At 45.4% G+C, this 16489-nt stretch overlaps 1 protein-coding gene and 1 long non-coding RNA gene across 2 annotated transcripts; both read left to right on the forward strand.

Moving 5' to 3' along the window:
* The first annotated feature begins 866 nt into the window (after nucleotides 1–866).
* Nucleotides 867–3559, forward strand: LOC130523149 (uncharacterized). Its single transcript, XR_008949808.1, has 3 exons — nucleotides 867–2357; nucleotides 2546–3148; nucleotides 3298–3559. It is a non-coding gene; the product is annotated as an uncharacterized LOC130523149 (long non-coding RNA).
* Nucleotides 3560–8303: 4744 nt separating this feature from the next.
* LOC130522775 (NACHT, LRR and PYD domains-containing protein 12-like) lies at nucleotides 8304–11397 on the forward strand. Its single transcript, XM_057027488.1, has 4 exons — nucleotides 8304–8474; nucleotides 8585–8758; nucleotides 10345–10518; nucleotides 10725–11397. Exons 1-4 carry the CDS (start codon nucleotides 8350–8352, stop codon nucleotides 10903–10905), a joined length of 654 nt encoding a protein of 217 aa, XP_056883468.1. The 5' UTR covers nucleotides 8304–8349; the 3' UTR covers nucleotides 10906–11397.
* Nucleotides 11398–16489: the final 5092 nt, after the last annotated feature.

The following is a 16489-nucleotide window of genomic DNA, read 5'->3' on the forward strand; positions in this document are numbered from 1 at the left end:
GCGTTAAAGCGGTGGTGGCAGCATCTGAGGCAGTGAAAGCCTCCGCAGGAATGGTGCTATATCATGAGCTAACTTTGCTAGTTCCACATGCAGTGTCAATACTGCTGCTACAAAGTAAGATAGCGTTCCTGTCGCCCGCACGTCATCTATCCTGCATGGCAGTGTTGCTGTCTCAGCCGAATCTGACGATTCGATGCTGCACGACCCTAAACCCAGCAACGCTGCTACCCACCGCAGAAGAGGGACACCAGCACAACTGCCTGGATGAGGTCTCCATTACGGTCCTGCCGCGACCAGATCTTAGTGATGTCGCGTTGACTACAGGACAGACACTCTTTGTGGATGGATCATCGAGAAAGGATGACTGTGGACGCACTAGAACTGCCTATGCAGTAGTTACGGCAACTGAGGTGGTGGAGGCGAAATCACTTCCCTCCTCCTATTCTGCTCAAGCTGCAGAACTCGTCGCACTCACACGTGCTTGTGAATTAAGCAAAGGACAAGATGTTACCATTTACACAGATAGTCAATATGCATTTTCTACGCTGTTTGTGTTTGCTCAACAATGGAATTTGAGAGGGATGAAAACATCGACGGGCAAACCGGTCAAGCATGCAGAACTGTTAAAAAAGTCATTGGCAGCAGTACAGCAGCCACGTAAAATAGCTGTATGTAAATGCATTGCACACACTAACAACACAGACACAGTCTCACAAGGCAATGCCTTTGCTGACAAAGCCGCAAAGGCTGCACAAATAACAACACACTTCTTGATAATGATGAGGAAGAATCATTTAGCCTAGAACCTGCAGATAATGATATTCTAAAAGAAATGCAACAAAGTGCTCCAGAAAATGAAAAGGCCACGTGGAAGAAGCGAGGAGCCAAACTGGATGATAAAGGATTGTTAACCATAGGCAACAAGCCAATCCTTCCCCGGAATATGCATAAATGGGCAGCATTAGTGAGCCATGGGCCATGCCAAGTCTCAACAGGAGGGATGGTACAGATGGTTAATGAACATTATTATACTATAGGATTTCATACATAAATTTTTGTTCACAATGTGCTATTTGTGTAAAACATAGCCCACAGGGAGCCCTTAAGGACCCTGCAGGCACTACACCATTACCAAATCATCCATTTCACACAGTTTTTCTAGATTTTATTCAGCTAACACCATGTGAAGGTAAACAATATTGTCTAGTACTGTTAGATGGATTTACTAGGTGGGTAGAAATTTTCCCCACGGCGAAAGCAGATGCACTAACAGTGGCAAAAGTCCTATGTAGAGAGATCATTCCCAGGTTTGGCATTCCGAAGGTCATCTGGAGCGACAATGGAAGCCATTTTGTAAATGAGATAGTGAAAACTGTAGGAGTAACTTTGGACATTGATTTGAAGAATCACTGCGCATACCACCCTCAGAGTGCAGGATTAGTTAAAAGAGTCAACGGTACTATTAAGAACAGACTAAAGAAATGTATGGACGAGACAGGAAAGAACTGGATGTTTTGTCTCGACCTGGTGAAATTATGGATGCACATAACACCACACAAGAAAACAGGCATCACACCCTTTGAAGCATTATATGGGCGGCCTTATTGCCTACCATACTTTGCAACAACAAATGAGTTAGAACGTGTTGAGGAAACAATAGCAGATTATCTGAAAAAGTTGTTACTCAACCGATGTGTGAATGCTGTAAATGTTCTGCCTAGTCCTGTGTCTTCCACAGATTCCACCCATCAGGAACCCATTCAACCGGGCGACTACGTGTGGGTGAAGAAGTTTGTGCGAAAGAGGTGGAACACGCCGATGTGGCAGGGCGTGGCCTGCCCTCCGAACAGGTGCCATATGGAGGTAGTGCCTTAATTGGTGGGTGGGGAGAAAAAGGTTCATATAAGGCACTGCCTCCAGCTGGCTTTAGTTGACTTCCCCCTTCGACGAAGGTGTAGCGTGGTTGCAGCTTATCTGGGCTGTTTGACCAACTGAACCTGTCCCAGAATGAGCATGCTGTCTGGCAGCTCCAAGAAGGTTGGTGCTTCCTCCCGCCATCCTTCCGTCCAGAGCGCTTTGCCGTAAGGGCGTGCGCGCTAGTTGGCACTGGGCAGTTGGCTGCCGGCTGGTGTCAGTGGGTCGCGATGCCTCAGCGGGAACCCCTCATGGAGTAGATCACCTCGCTTACTGGACCCACTGCTGCTTTGGCTCAGTCCCGCTTTCGGGACTCTCTCCTGTTCGCTCTCGCGCTCTCTCTCTCTCGCCCCCCCCCCCTTCGCTCGGGGGACGGCGCTGAGACGTAGTGGTGCTGCCGAGGCGACCACGGAGCTATTACTTTCAATTTTAGACTCTTAACAGTACGTAAATTGTATCAATTTACATTTACTTTTGTTGGTTTTGTTGCTTTTTGTGTCTTGGTTGACGTTGTTTTCTTTTGGACGACCTGGTCGCCATTTATTCGCTTGTCTGTGTGAGGTGTGTGTGTGCGTGTGCGCTCGACGCGTCTGATTATCATTGTAAATTTAATTGTCCTCTTTGTGGACAGGTGCTGCGGGCCACGGCGGGGACCCAACCCCTGGTGGAGGGCGTTTTTATCACACCTTTCGTGTGTAGTTTTGTTTGTAGTAGCACGGGTGTTTTTAGTTTGTTTATTTCCCCTAATTGAGTTTCACCTGCCGGTGGGGCCCCAGCCCTGTCCACCCCCTTTTGTTTGCTTTTTGTACAGCCGAGTTATTTTGGTGTTAAGTTGGATTTAATAAAATTGTACTGCCTAACCCTCAATCCTGTCTCTGCCTCTGGAACCGAACCGTATCTGCGCGTGCCTGTTTCCGGTTAATTCCTGGGGTGAAATTCCCCAGGTGGCGTTGTCATCCACCGTTCCACCTCTCTCCACCCCGCCACACCTAGATGGGAAGGTCCTTATCAAGTACAGCTGACCACAAAGACTGCAGTTCGAGTGGACGGGAAACTGTCGTGGATACACCTTTCCCATTGTAAGAAACAGAAAATTCTTCCAGGTGAAGGCGAGGGAGCAGTGGCGGACTCTCCGTAAACGGCTGACGGCCTGTATAGGTCCAGCAACGGCTGAACCCCGTCGGAACCTGAGAAGGAGAGCTAAAAGGAAATGAAGTTGTTCTTCCTAATTGTGGTGAGTGCTGTGACGGCGGGACTCGTGAGTTTCGGCCTTTGGAACTTCTGACAGGAGGGAGGTAATCAGGGACAGGTTGTGTCGTACCTCTTCTCCGGGGTTGCATTGGCCGGCTCGAAGAATCAATTGTTACTAGTACTACGCTGCAGGTGGAAGAACAATCTCTACTGGACGACGATGAAGAGGAATCGGAAGAAGAATGGATCAACGTAATACAAGATGTAAAAGAACTGTTCAAGATGTCTTAAGCTGTACCCATGTTGAACTCCGAGTGTAAGAAATGTGTTTCTAGGAAAATGAAGTAATGCATTGAAATTTCATGAAAATGTAAAGATGTAATACTGATGATGAAAATCTAGGCACATGTAACGATAAACAGGAGGGAAATGCGAGAAGAATTAAGATTAACTTTATTCATCCCCGTGGGGAAATTGAATTATAGTAGCAGAGTAAAGAGACAGAAAAAATAAATACAGATAAGATTAGAATGTTATAAGTGTGTGTGTGTCTATATATATATATATATATATACAGAATAAATTAGAAATGAAATTACAACATGAACATTACACAGTTATTGTTATTGGCTGGGTTTGGATGAGTTATAGAGTCTGATAGCGGACGGCAGGAATGACTTCCTGTACCGTTCCTTAGAGCAGCGAGGCTGCAGGAGTCTGTTGCTGAAGCTGCTTCTCAGCAGTTATTGTTGTTATTAGTATTATCTTTAAATGCTATTGTATGTAGATTTTGAGTGTTTGAGGAATGTTGACAGGAAAAGAACATGAGAGTGTTTCGTAAAAGTGCTGAAGCTGCTTACAACCAAGTGCAGCACCCAGATGTATCCTGTTGGTCAAGATTAGAGAAGTTTGTAAAGATGTCAGAAGACAATGAGTTACAAGATCCTGTTTAGACACCCATTTTGTTTGCACCAATAAAAGAGGTGAGCGAGCAGCAGACGAACAGAGTTGACAGAGGAAGCTTGAACTGCTGCTCAAGTCTCCCTTGCAAGGAACTCCTGTTGTTTGCGTGGTTACTCTGAGTCTAGTGAACGAACAGTGCGGGTGACCAAAACTTCACCCTCACCGTGGATCACTCACTCCCTGACGGATCGGAGGCAGTATGTGCGGCTGGGGAAGACTGTCTCGGACTCTGTCACCATCAACACTGGATCACCCCAGGGCTGTGTACTTTCCCCCCTGCTCTTCTCCCTGTACACAAACTGCTGCACCTCAAGCCACCAGTCTGTCAAGCTGATCAAGTTTGCGGATGACACCACCCTCATCGGGCTCATCTCCAATGGCGACGAGACTGCCTACAGGAGGGAGGTGGCTCGACTGGTGTCCTGGTGCAGACACAACAACCTGCAGCTGAACGCTCAGAAAACAGTGGAGATGATTGTGGACTTCAGGAAAGTCACAGCCCCTTTGCCCTGCCCCCCCCCCCCCCCCCCCCCCCTGCCCTCATGGACTCCCCCATCACCATCGTGGACTCCTTCCGCTTCCTGGGCACCACCATCACCCGGGACCTTAAGTGGGAGCCAACCATCAGCTCCCTCATCAAAAAGGCCCAGCAAAGGATGTTCTTCCTACGGCAGCTGAGGAAGCTCAAACTGCCTCCCAGGATGTTGGCGCAGTTTTATATGGCCATCATCGAGTCCATCCTCACCTCCTCCATCACCGTGTGGTATGCTGGTGCCACCGCCAGGGACAGACTGAGGCTGCAGCGCGTCGTGCGCGCTGCTGAGAAGGTGATCGGCTGCAGGCTTCCATCCATCCAGGACCTGTATATCTCCAGGACCCGGAGGCGTGCAGGTCGGATCACGGCCGAACCTTCCCACCCTGGTCACAGACGGTTTTCCCCCCTCCCCTCAGGCAGGAGACTACGGTCCATTCGGACCAAAACCTCCCGCTACATGAACAGCTTGTTCCCCTCTGCCATCAGGCTGCTGAACACCAAGTGACTTATCACTTAAGCACCATGTACAGCAGCCAGTTGGACTCACGAACATCACATTACTCCTGCATTGACCTGCACTATTTCTTACTATTTATATATATATATGTATATACTGTACATATGTCTTATTTTATTTATCTTATTCTAATGTTGTCTTTTTTATGTTGAATGTCGCAGCATCACATCAGGACAAATTCCTAGCTTGTGTAAAACTGTGTATTACATAAACAATGGCAATAAACCTGATTCTAATGTCTTTAGGGTTAGTGCTAGGGTTAACCAGGGTTAGGGTTAACCAGGGTTAGTGTTCAATCAATCAATCAATCAATATTTATTTATATAGCATCTTATACAGTCAAAATTGTTTCAAGGCGCTTTCCAGAATCCCAGGGCCTGACCCCAGACAAGCAACAGTGGCAAGGAAAAACTCCCCTTTAACAGGAAGAAACCTTGAGCAGGACCAGGCTCATGTAGGGGGACCCTCCTGCTGATGGCCGGCTGGGTAAAGAGAGAGGAGAAGAGGGAGGACAGGTATAGGATAGGTAGGAGAGGAGAGGGGTAGAGGAGAGGAGACGTAGAGTGAAGGGGAGGTAGAGGAGAGGAAAAGGAGAAGGAGGGGGAGGAAACCATGACCCAGTGGAGTGACAGAGGCCTGTCAGGTGATCATGTTTCCGGACCCCGGCAGCCTTGGCCTATAACAGCATAACTGAGATGTGACCTAACGATTAGACGACCCCCTAAGTATGATAATTTGTCTGTCTATGATAGTAACTGGAACTACTGAATTAGTAACAATAAGCTTTTTCAAAGAGGTAGGTTTTGAGTCTAATCTTAAAAGTAGCGATGGAGTCAGCCTCCCGTACCCGGACAGGGAGCTGGTTCCATAGCAGGGAGGCCTGGTAGCTAAATGCTCGGCCCCCCATTCTACTCCTGGAAACTCTGGGAACCACAAGTAGACCAGCATTCTGAGAGCGAAGCGTTCTATTGGGCTGATAAGGTATCACTAGCTCCTCCAGGTAGGATGGAGCTAGGCCTCTGAGGACCTTGTAGGTCAAAAGAAGGGTTTTAAAAATTATTCTAAATTTAACGGGCAGCCAGTGAAGCGACGCCAGTACAGGAGTAATGTGATCTCTTTTGTCAATACCTGTCAGAACTCTGGCTGCAGCATTTTGGATCAACTGGAGGCTTCTTAAAGAGTTGTTTGGACACCCTGATAATAAGGAGTTACAGTAGTCCAGCCTGGAAGTAACAAATGCATGGACTAACTTTTCAGCATCATGGTGGGTCAGTAGCTTCCTGATCTTTGAGATGTTCCTCAAGTGAAAAAAGGCACTTCTAGAGACTAATTTAATGTGTGAGTTGAAGGAGAGGTTTTGATCAAAAGTTACTCCTAGATTCCTCACAGAGAGACTAGATGTTAATGAGATACCATCTAGAGTGATCATGTGATCTAATCTATCCCTGAGAGGTTCAGGACCAAACACCATGACCTCAGTTTTTCCTGGGTTAAGGAGGAGGAAATTTGAAGACATCCAGGACTTTATGTCTTTAAGACAGGTCTGGAGCTTCACTAACTTCTCTGTCTCCTCGGGTTTCATGGATAAATAGAGCTGAGTGTCATCAGCATAACAATGAAAATTTATCCCATGCTGCCGAATAATGTTCTCTAAGGGAAGCATGTACAGAGTCCGAGTACAGAACCTTGAGGAACTCCATGGCTAACCCTACTGTATGAGGAGGGAACGCCATGGACATGGGCAAACTGGTATCTATCAGATAAGTATGATCTAAACCAGTCTAGTGCTGTCCCTTTAATCCCAATCACATGTTCCAGTCTCTGTAACAGGATGCTGTGATCAACTGTATCAAAAGCAGCACTAAGGTCCAGCAGAACCAGCATAGAGACCAGTCCATGATCGGAAGCTATGAGAAGATCATTAGTGACTTTAAGAAGTGCTGTTTCTGTGCTGTGGTGAGCTCTAAAGCCTGACTGAAACATCTCAAACAGGCTGTTCCTCTGCAGGTGCTCCAGTAACTGAGTCACCACCACCTTCTCTAGAACTTTAGAGATAAAAGGAAGGTTGGATATTGGCCTATAATTAGCTAAGACATCGGGATCCAGTGATGGTTTTTTAAGCAACGGCTTAATCACTGCCACCTTGTAGGACCGGGGTACATAACCTGACACTAAAGAACCATTGATCTGGTCCAGGATAGAACTGCCTATCAGTGGTAGAACATCCTTCAACAGGTGTGTTGGGATGGGATCTAAAAGACACGTGGTGGTCTTGGATTTCTGAATTGTTGATTTCTGAAGTGTTATCAGCGTGACTGGGGTGTAATGTCTTTAAGCGAGGGTTAGGGTTACGGTTAACCAGGGTTAGGGTTAACCAGGGTTAGTGTTATCAGCGTGACTGGGGTGTAATGTCTTTAAGTGAGGGTTAGTGTTAGGGTTAACCAGGGTTAGGGTTAACCAGGGTTAGGGTTATCAGCGTGACTGGGGTGTAATGTCTTTAAGTGAGGGTTAGGGTTAACCAGGGTTAGGGTTAACCAGGGTTAGGGTTATTAGCGTTATTATTAGCGTTATTAACTAATGACACGTGACTATTTTGCTTCATTTGTTCAACGTAAAAACAGCCGGCCTCGTTGGTTTAAATGGGTGTTTAAGGTCTTTGTGGCGGTTCCGTTTGGAGCCTTTATGTGACCCACAAAGTTGTTTGACCCTTTCCACACCCGTTAGGTGGCAACTTCATCACTAGCAACAAAAGGTGCAGTGAAAATGATTTGAAGGAAAACAGGCAGATATAACAGAAGCTGAGGGCAATCGATGCAACCAGAGACTCTGATGTCATCGATCGGATCGCTGAATTAAGACTTGACGCACAATCCTACAAATTGGATGAAGTGCAAAATATCCGAAGAGCCGATAGACAGATAAAAAGATGCACGTTTCTTTAAACCATTTGCTATAATCATTTTAAATATTGAGTAATTATGAGCTGTTCTAAAATAAGACAAATGTTGAGAATAATTCAGTTCCATTTCAGATCTGATGGTCGTTCAAACTGTTGCTCTACGGTGTTGAATTTAGCTTTTCCAGGAAATGAGCTACATTTGTGTTGAGGTAGATTCTCAGATAAGTTGATTAGTAATCCCAAAGTCTGACTCACTATTTTTGTTTCATACACAACAGACTGTTTGGTAGTTTTCTTTCAACGAGTCATTGGGAAGTTGTGGCCTCAGCAATGACGTCAAACCCTTCTCATCTACGGGAGCTGGACTTAAGCTGGAACCAAAGCCTGACAGATGCCGACATAAAGTTACTGTCTTCTGCAATGATGCATCCAAACTGCAGACTGGAGACGCTCAGGTCAGGAGGCCTCTGTTGGTCTTTTCTAAATTTCTTTACATTTTCTGCTTTTCTCTTCATTTTCAGATTTAGAAATGTGTTTTTATTTGCCACATTTATTCCTTTTCCAGGCTGTGGGACTGCAGTTTATCAGAGATCAGCTGTGGCTCTCTGGCCTCGGCGCTGAAGTCCAATCCCTCCCATCTGAGGGTTCTGGAGTTGAGTAAGAACCAGCTGAAGGATCCAGGAGTGAAGCTGCTCTGTGGTGCTCTCCAGGATCCTCTCTGTAAGCTGGAGACTCTCAGGTCATTCAGAGATGATCCAGTACTTTCCCAGGTGTAACTAGTTAGACAATAAATGTTTACATGTTTGATCTTTGTTATAAATGTAGTGTTACAGTTCTCAGAAAAAAGACCACACAGGACAGATTTGCAGTATTAAATTGGCTGTGGAAATCTGTCCCCTGTGAGGATGGTCATCAATGACTTGAAAGGAAGTATCAGTTGTAGATTTGTCTTGTTTTATTTTAGGCTGGCCACAAAACCGCCCAAACATTCAGACCAATCAAAAATGGTTCTTCCTGTCTTTTAAAGATCAGAAGGAAAACTAGAAAACCCCAAAAGAAAGCTGCTGCAGTGTGCCATGCCCCTTCTCTACTGAGAAAACCATCCCAAAAAAGAGAAAAGCCCAAGTGTGAAGTGACCACCCTGTTAAACCTTGGTCCCGAAAGCCTGCAATCATTCTCATCTTAGGTGGCTTCATTCCAGCCAGAAGCCCAAACCTGCCTCCCTCTTAAAGGGGCAGCAGGTCAGTCCAACCACAGAAACCTTCATGAAGATCTGAAGCTTTCAGCATCCACAATTGTTGCACCTCACTTTGATTGGAGTCCAAATCAGAAGTCAACAAGTTGATTCTACACAATGTTTTCACACCTTTTTATATAAATCTGTTTGTTCATCGCCTCCTTCTTTTGTAATGGTCATTAAAGAAAATTACCTTATTTGAGTTTTTCTCCTCACAAATATGACTTTCTATGAACGATGCAATAAATGCAGCTTGCAATCTAAGACAATATGGAAGTATGTGCATATAATAGTAGTGGAAAAATAATACATTTGCTCTTCTCATCGAATCTCTCTATGTTATTAAAGAAAAACCTGCTCTTAGTCAACAACATCTAGACATCAACCAAAAATCCTAATTTTATACAATATAATATAAAACAGGAGAGAAGACTCTTTCTGCAGAGACACTGGTGGCAGGAATGCAGAAGTATCACCTGCTCAACTTGGAAGGTGGAGCAGAAACCACCAGCTGAGAAGGTCCTCAGCGAGAGGAAGTGGTGGAGAACCATGAAACTTGCTAAGCTCCACCTCAGCTCCAGAGACGGGCTGAGCTGGAGCTGTGGCACCAGGTATCGCCCAGAAGAGCCTCCAACAAACAAGCTCTTCTCTTGGGAGGAGAGGGCTTTGAATCTCAGCTCAGTGTGCTTGTCTCTAGTAGGTCGCAGCTGCACCTTTTCCTGAGGTCCTTGTTGATGACCTGAGGGGAATTGATGCTCCTGCAATGTTTTCTGGCAGCATTGAGCTTGCAGTGGGGCAACCAAACACACTGTGGGGTGGCTCTCTTTCCTTCTCTCATCTGGAGAACAAGTGACACCAGCTGCCAATCATTGTTGGAGAAATGTGCAGTCAGGGGAACTATGCGTCTACACACACTATACATACGGTGTAGGTCTTGTCCAACTGTCCTGAAAGAACCCAAAATACGAACATACGGCAGATAAGCCGGTGCAGGACCAGAGGTCTGTTGCTTGTAAGCTGTGTTTTGCTGTGTCATGCTGTACGTGTTGATTTTTATTTGTCTTCTCTCAAAATAATTGTTATTTTAGACTAAGGGGCTGCAGTTTATCAGAGACCAGCTGTGATTCTGTGGCCTCAGCTCTGAAGTCCAACCTCTCCCATCTGAGGGTTCTGGACCTGAGCTTCAACACGTTGCAGGATTCAGGAGTGAAGCGGCTCTGTTCTGGACTGGAGAGTCCAAACTGTCAACTGGAGAGGCTCAGGTCAGTCTTCATTTTTCTACCTATATACCAGCTGCTAAGATGGTGAAGTGAGGCTGTTCTCAACACTGCTGTGATGCACGACATTAAAAAAATTCCTTGGAATATCGTGAATTCAGGTCTGACCCAACTAAGAACTAACGTAGGTTTAGTACTGACGCAGATAACATGCAGACCTGCACCGTATAACCTCATCCTGCATTTTTCAGATTAGACTACTGCAGGTTATCAGAGATCAGCTGTGGCTCTCTGGCCTCGGCACTGAGGTCCAATCCCTCCCATCTCAGAGAACTGGACCTGAGTCAGAACCAGCTGCAGGATTCAGGAGTGAAGCTGCTGTCTGCTCTCGTAGAGAATCCACACTATGGGCTGGAGACATTAAGATGGTAGCTGGTTGAAGCCAGTCAACTCCCGTTCATGTGCTGCATCACTCACTGACCACTGGTGAAGAGCATCTGTGGAAACATCTGCCGTCTACTCCCTCCATAGATGAAAAATTCAGTTTTTAAAAAGCGCTGGTGGACTTTCAGGAAATCAGTCGATGGTCGACAAAGCAGAAGCAGCTTTGCCTTGAAGTTAATTTAGTTCCTGGTATCACACAATGCATCTTTATAAAGTTCTAAATGGCTCTTCGGCCACTCTTAGAAGCATGAAAACATTCTCTTAATTGTCTCTTCAAATATCTGTATTATACGTTACTATTTTACATCATGCCTTCAGAATCTTTATGGTTTAGTATTTACTGTGTCTGTGACATGGAGCATTGGAATATTTCAGCTGCATCCAGCAAAAACCCATCAGAATGACTGCTATCGGTGGGGACCGCAGGTCATTTGACTTTAGTCAATCTGGTAAATGTTATAGGATTTATTGCAATCTAATCTTCACACAGCGAGGGTGGAGCAGCCACTCACTGAAGGAGCTGCCCAGTGCTGTCAGGGTGTCCTGGGGGCGAGGGGTGGGGGTGGGGGGGGGGGGGCGTGTTGTTCAACATGGATGACAGCTTAGCCATCATCCTCCCGTTTCCCACCACCTCCACCGAGTCCAGGGGACATCCCAGGACAGAGCTGGTCCTCCTCACCAGTCTGTCCATCCTCTTCCTGTCCCTGTCCATGATGCTACTGGACCAGCAGACAATCCCATAGAAGATGGCTGATCCCACCACAGAGTCATAGGAAGTCCTCAGGAGTGGTCCCTGCACTCCAAAAGACATCAGCTCCCTGAGCAGGAACAGTCTGCTGTTGGCCTTCTTGACAAGGGCGTCTGTGTTGTGTCCAGTCCAGGTTATTGTTTAGGTGAACACCCAGGTACTTGTAGGACTCCACCACGTCAACATCCGTTCCCAGGATGTTCACTGGTGCAGGCGGGGGGTTGTTGCGCCTGCAGAAATCCACCACCAGCTCCTTGGTTTTGCCAGCGTTGATCTGGAGGTTGTTCCGCAGGCTCCAGTCCACAAAGTCCTGAATAAGTTCCCTGTACTCCGTATCGTCCCCATCAGTGATGAGGCCGACAGCAGCGGAGTCGTCAGAGAACTTCTGGAGGTGACATGAAGATGTGCTGTATGAGAAGTCCGCGGTGTAGAAGTGAAAAGGCCTCCTTTAAGTTTACTGCAAAAATAAACACAAAATCAAGAGCGACACGTGCCAAAAACGTCTCATTCTCTCTTCTGTCTCCACTCATTCTTTTATATTCTCTTAAGATAATGGGGACGGGGTCGCGTGATAACAAAAACAACCTAATTGGGGACTATATTTTTGTTGCAAGAACTTTGGCTCTTCAGAAATTTCTATGTTGGCTTCCACAGATTGTGCATCCACTAGAAACTGTGTTTTTGAGGAACTACCAGGAGTGGCTGGAGTGGAGGCCAATGACACTATAGCTACATATAGGTACATATAGATCACCGTTATCCTCAGCCCAAAAGACCACCAGTTGGCGCAGCAATACTAAAGATAGGAGGTTGTTGTCGTTGCGCAGACGCGGAGTGATCTCGCGCACAAACGTGCCCTATGTTCTATATACCATATGTTCGCGACCAAAGGGCGCACCGTATTAAAAGGTGCAGCCTCAGTTACAGGTGCCATTTCTGTATTTAACACATACATCAGGCGCTCCGGATTATAGGGCGCGGGCATGGTAAAACATACCGCTACGATAGCTTAAAACATGCATGCTAGCGTGTATTTAGCAATTTTGCGAAAGCCGGCAAGTCGAACAACCGACAACAATGTTTCCAAAATTAAAATTTTCGTATTTTGTTATTAAACCCCGGAGGGCTGAAGCAGGACCGCTGTTAAAAATGTATCAGTCCGCGCTTCCAGTTCTGGTGCAACGTCCAGTTCTAAATGTATGAATCCGTGTATTGACCTTTCAACGTCCCATCAGTAAAGTTTTTAGAGCAGTTCTTAACAACTTTCTCTTTGCCTGATAAGAGGTCCAAACGTTATTTCACTTCCCTATAAAATACTGGTTTGCCATTCAAGATCAGATACCACCAGGTATAATTCATCCTTCTTATTCTGTCAGGCTGTTTTTAAACCTTTGGCAACATAAAATAAAGTACCCAACTGGTATTATGTCAGGCTGGTTTACATCACATTAAAGAAGCCAGCAGAAATAAAGCACAACAGTTACACAGACTACGCAAAATAATAGGATATAAAAAACAGATGGGTTGAGATGGGTTTGTGTCACTTTAGTAAAATCAAAGCATTTTTCTTTATGTGCCAGCAATGAACACAATCTAAGAAGTCTTTGACACTAAACATATGGAGCTCCTATAGAACGAACTAAAGATTTGTTGTTATTAAGATAAAGAAATGCAACATTTCCCCCAGAGAAACGATGGCGATGGAAAAAGCCCTGGCTGTGTGTGTGCATCACAGCAGGTGTGGGTTCTCCTCTCTGTAGTCATGCGGGTCTCCTTTGAAGGGCAGATGGAGGTTGGTTACAGATTCCCGTCAGAAAGATGATTACGGTGCCAAAGGTCATCACCGGGGTAACCAGGAAGAGGCAGAGTCGGTCTACTGTACGAGCGATGCCGCTCCAGTTATCCTTCTCCTGTCAGGACGAGACATTTACGCCACTTTTGATCTTTTTTAAAATCAGACTTTGGGTTGAGGACTCTGTTTGAACCATCTGAGCTCATTGTAGTCGTTCTTGTTGCGCATGTGTTTAATGATGTTGTGGCTCCATCCACAGCCGGCTTGATCTCTGCGTACAGCTGATGGCTCGCTCCTCCCTCTTCTTGTGGTTTCACAGCTACACACAGACACCAAAGCTCAGAACTCAAATGAAGCTACTTATGCTTCTATATCTCATGTGTTTAAATGTTTCTGGAAACGTACTGGCAGCGTGTGTGTGACTCGGGTCACCAGTCCGTGTCTCCCAGACCGTTTCTCAAACATCAGCTCACTGCGGGACTTCACACTGTAGTACTCCTCAGCCGAGGCAATGGAGCCCACTGAGCTGGAGCGCCGCGGTAACGCTCCATCCCAGTACGGCTCTGCCTCAGCAGGGCGGGACATGCGCAAGATGCGGGGTAATCGCTCGAGGAAGAGCTGGCAGAAAAAGAAAACAGGATTTGTAACACTGATACTGATGTGTGTATGTGTTATAGTGGGAAAACCACATGTTCATATATCCTCTTTCATATGTTATTAAGTCACATGTTCATATATACTCTCATATCTTATTGAGTCATAGGTTCATGTATCCTCTTTCATGTTATTCAGTCACATGTTCATCTATCCTCTTTCATATGTTATCAAGTCATAGGTTCATATATCATCTTTCATAACTTATTAAGTCATGTTCTTATATCCTCTTTAATATCTTATTAAGTCATAGGTTCATATATCCTCTTTATCATACCAATATGTCCTCGTGGGTTTGATTGATAGGTACAAGGCAGCGGGCACTAGATTGGGTCTTAGGTATGGGGACATTGGTTCGGGTTAGAATAATGAGGCTAGGACTAAGAACAGGACCATGGGCAATTTAGAATTCCAAATGAGATAGGGGGAGGGATAAATAATCAGAAATAGGGTTAGAAGTTGAGGTTAGGGGTTGGGATTAGGGTTGGGGGATGATGTGTAGGGTTAGGGGCCTTGTCGAAGGCCATCCGGCCTACACGGTCAACAAGATTTTGGATGTACGCAGGCGGGGAAGGGGATTCCAGTATTCGGGTTATGCACTTGGAAGGATGTATGCCAGATTCAGAAACTGGAAGAGAAACTAATCACATTATATATTATGAATATTTTGTAGTGGCCTTGCTGCTATAATGGATAATGGAAGAGGATTTCACACAGCGGAGTCACACCTTGGGTGGAGCACAGTATTTCAGTCTTAGAAACACATTGCACCCCCGTGTCCGTAGTCTTGGTATTTGTTTCATCCATCTCCACAGAAAGAACCTGCTCAAACCTCTTAACCGGCTGCTTGGAAGATGGCGCAACATCAACAGGGAGCTTCACTTTTCTCTTCGTCAGATTCCTTTTGGACTCTGAATGTAAAAATTGATGGCAACATGATATAACGCTGATCTAGCTGCTGCTAAGTCCTTCTTCATTAGTAGCATTGTTACTTTTGGCTCATATTTGTGCTGGAGCTCTTCTACATGTAACTGCAGTTTGATCTTATCACTTTGAGCCTGCAGTATTCCAAAATGTACAAATATATGAATACATGTTAGACACAGTAATATATTTTCATTAAAGAAATTAAATATAGTTGTTGTGAATCTTCTCCTGGTGGTTGCCGAGATGTGTTGATGATGATGAAGGAAACTTCGCAGACACCGACTTGGTTATCAAAGATGTTTATTGGAGAGAACAGTCAGGCATCAATCGGACGCTGCAGCATGCCCGAGGGAGGTCTCGAGGTCCCGATGGTGAAGAACTCCGGGGAGTCAACCTCAATTCCCCCTTCTTATAGAGCCGAGTAAACACATTCTTTTCTGATGACCTCACACTATACCGTATGGTCAACCCAATGGTCTGGTGTTCAGTTATGACCAAAAAAGGTAATGCTTGAAGATGCTTCATGCTATACATCCTCCTAGTGAGGGGTATCATGGGCCCCCAGGCTCCAGTGTTGTCCTTTAGCAGCTCCTATTACCCAAAGGAAGAAGGACACCGGACACACATGTGGGGGATGTCCTGACATTGTGCTTAGGTTGGCAGTTAAACACATTAAGGCCTTACAGACGTAAAACCTGCATATAGAACGGTCAGATACTACATATTTCCCCCCTTCGAGACTACATAGTCTCGAAAAATAAAGAATAACCAAGTTTTAATAAAAGTAACGGTGTCTAATAAAATGGTATAATTTGAGAAAGATTGATTAATTAGACAGGAACAATATGTGAAATTTAGTGGAGTGCGAGAGTGAAAAACCCATCCGACAGACGTCTTTCAGTTTGCAACCATCAAAACACTTTAGACGGGAAAATTCTCTCACGGTCCCTCTGTCGACGGCGACCACCTATGGTACTCCAATCCAATTTGCAAAAAGTTATATTAGGGAAGAGTTTGGCAAACACATACAAGATACTCAGAAAAAATCAAAAAATGTCCACGATCAGGCTGGTCGTCCCATCGGACCTTACCTTGGACCTTTCCCTGCCTAAGGACCCCTTTCCCTATACCAAAACAAGGAAAAAACTGAGTTCTCATAGCATCTGCCTACTGATGAAATTTCCCTGGTAAATTTATTAACACCAACTTCAAATATATGCATTAGACACATCAACAGTAATTTTCAAATCTGTAGTTCACAGTCCCCTGATGAAGGATCTTCAGTTGTTCCCCATCTTCATTCAGGGTCCTCCAGCATCTTTCACAGTTCATTTTGAATTTCTGAGTCCATTCCAACATAGTTGTCGCCCCAACGTAGCTCCCCAACTACTGTCCTGGAAACAGAAAACAGAGGTGCCAGTATCTTTGCAAAAAAAAACATCGGTTTCATT

The sequence above is a fragment of the Takifugu flavidus genome, chromosome 3, assembly GCF_003711565.1.
Source record: "Takifugu flavidus isolate HTHZ2018 chromosome 3, ASM371156v2, whole genome shotgun sequence".
Lineage (NCBI taxonomy): Eukaryota > Metazoa > Chordata > Actinopteri > Tetraodontiformes > Tetraodontidae > Takifugu > Takifugu flavidus.

Coding starts and splice junctions, on each gene's coding strand:
- LOC130522775 (XM_057027488.1), top strand. CDS start 8,350: ATGACGTCAAACCCTTCTCATCTACGGGAGCTGGACTTAAGCTGGAAC. Junction 8,475..8,584: donor TGCAGACTGGAGACGCTCAG/GTCAGGAGGCCT, acceptor TTCCTTTTCCAG/GCTGTGGGACTGCAGTTTAT. Junction 8,759..10,344: donor TGTAAGCTGGAGACTCTCAG/GTCATTCAGAGA, acceptor TTGTTATTTTAG/ACTAAGGGGCTGCAGTTTAT.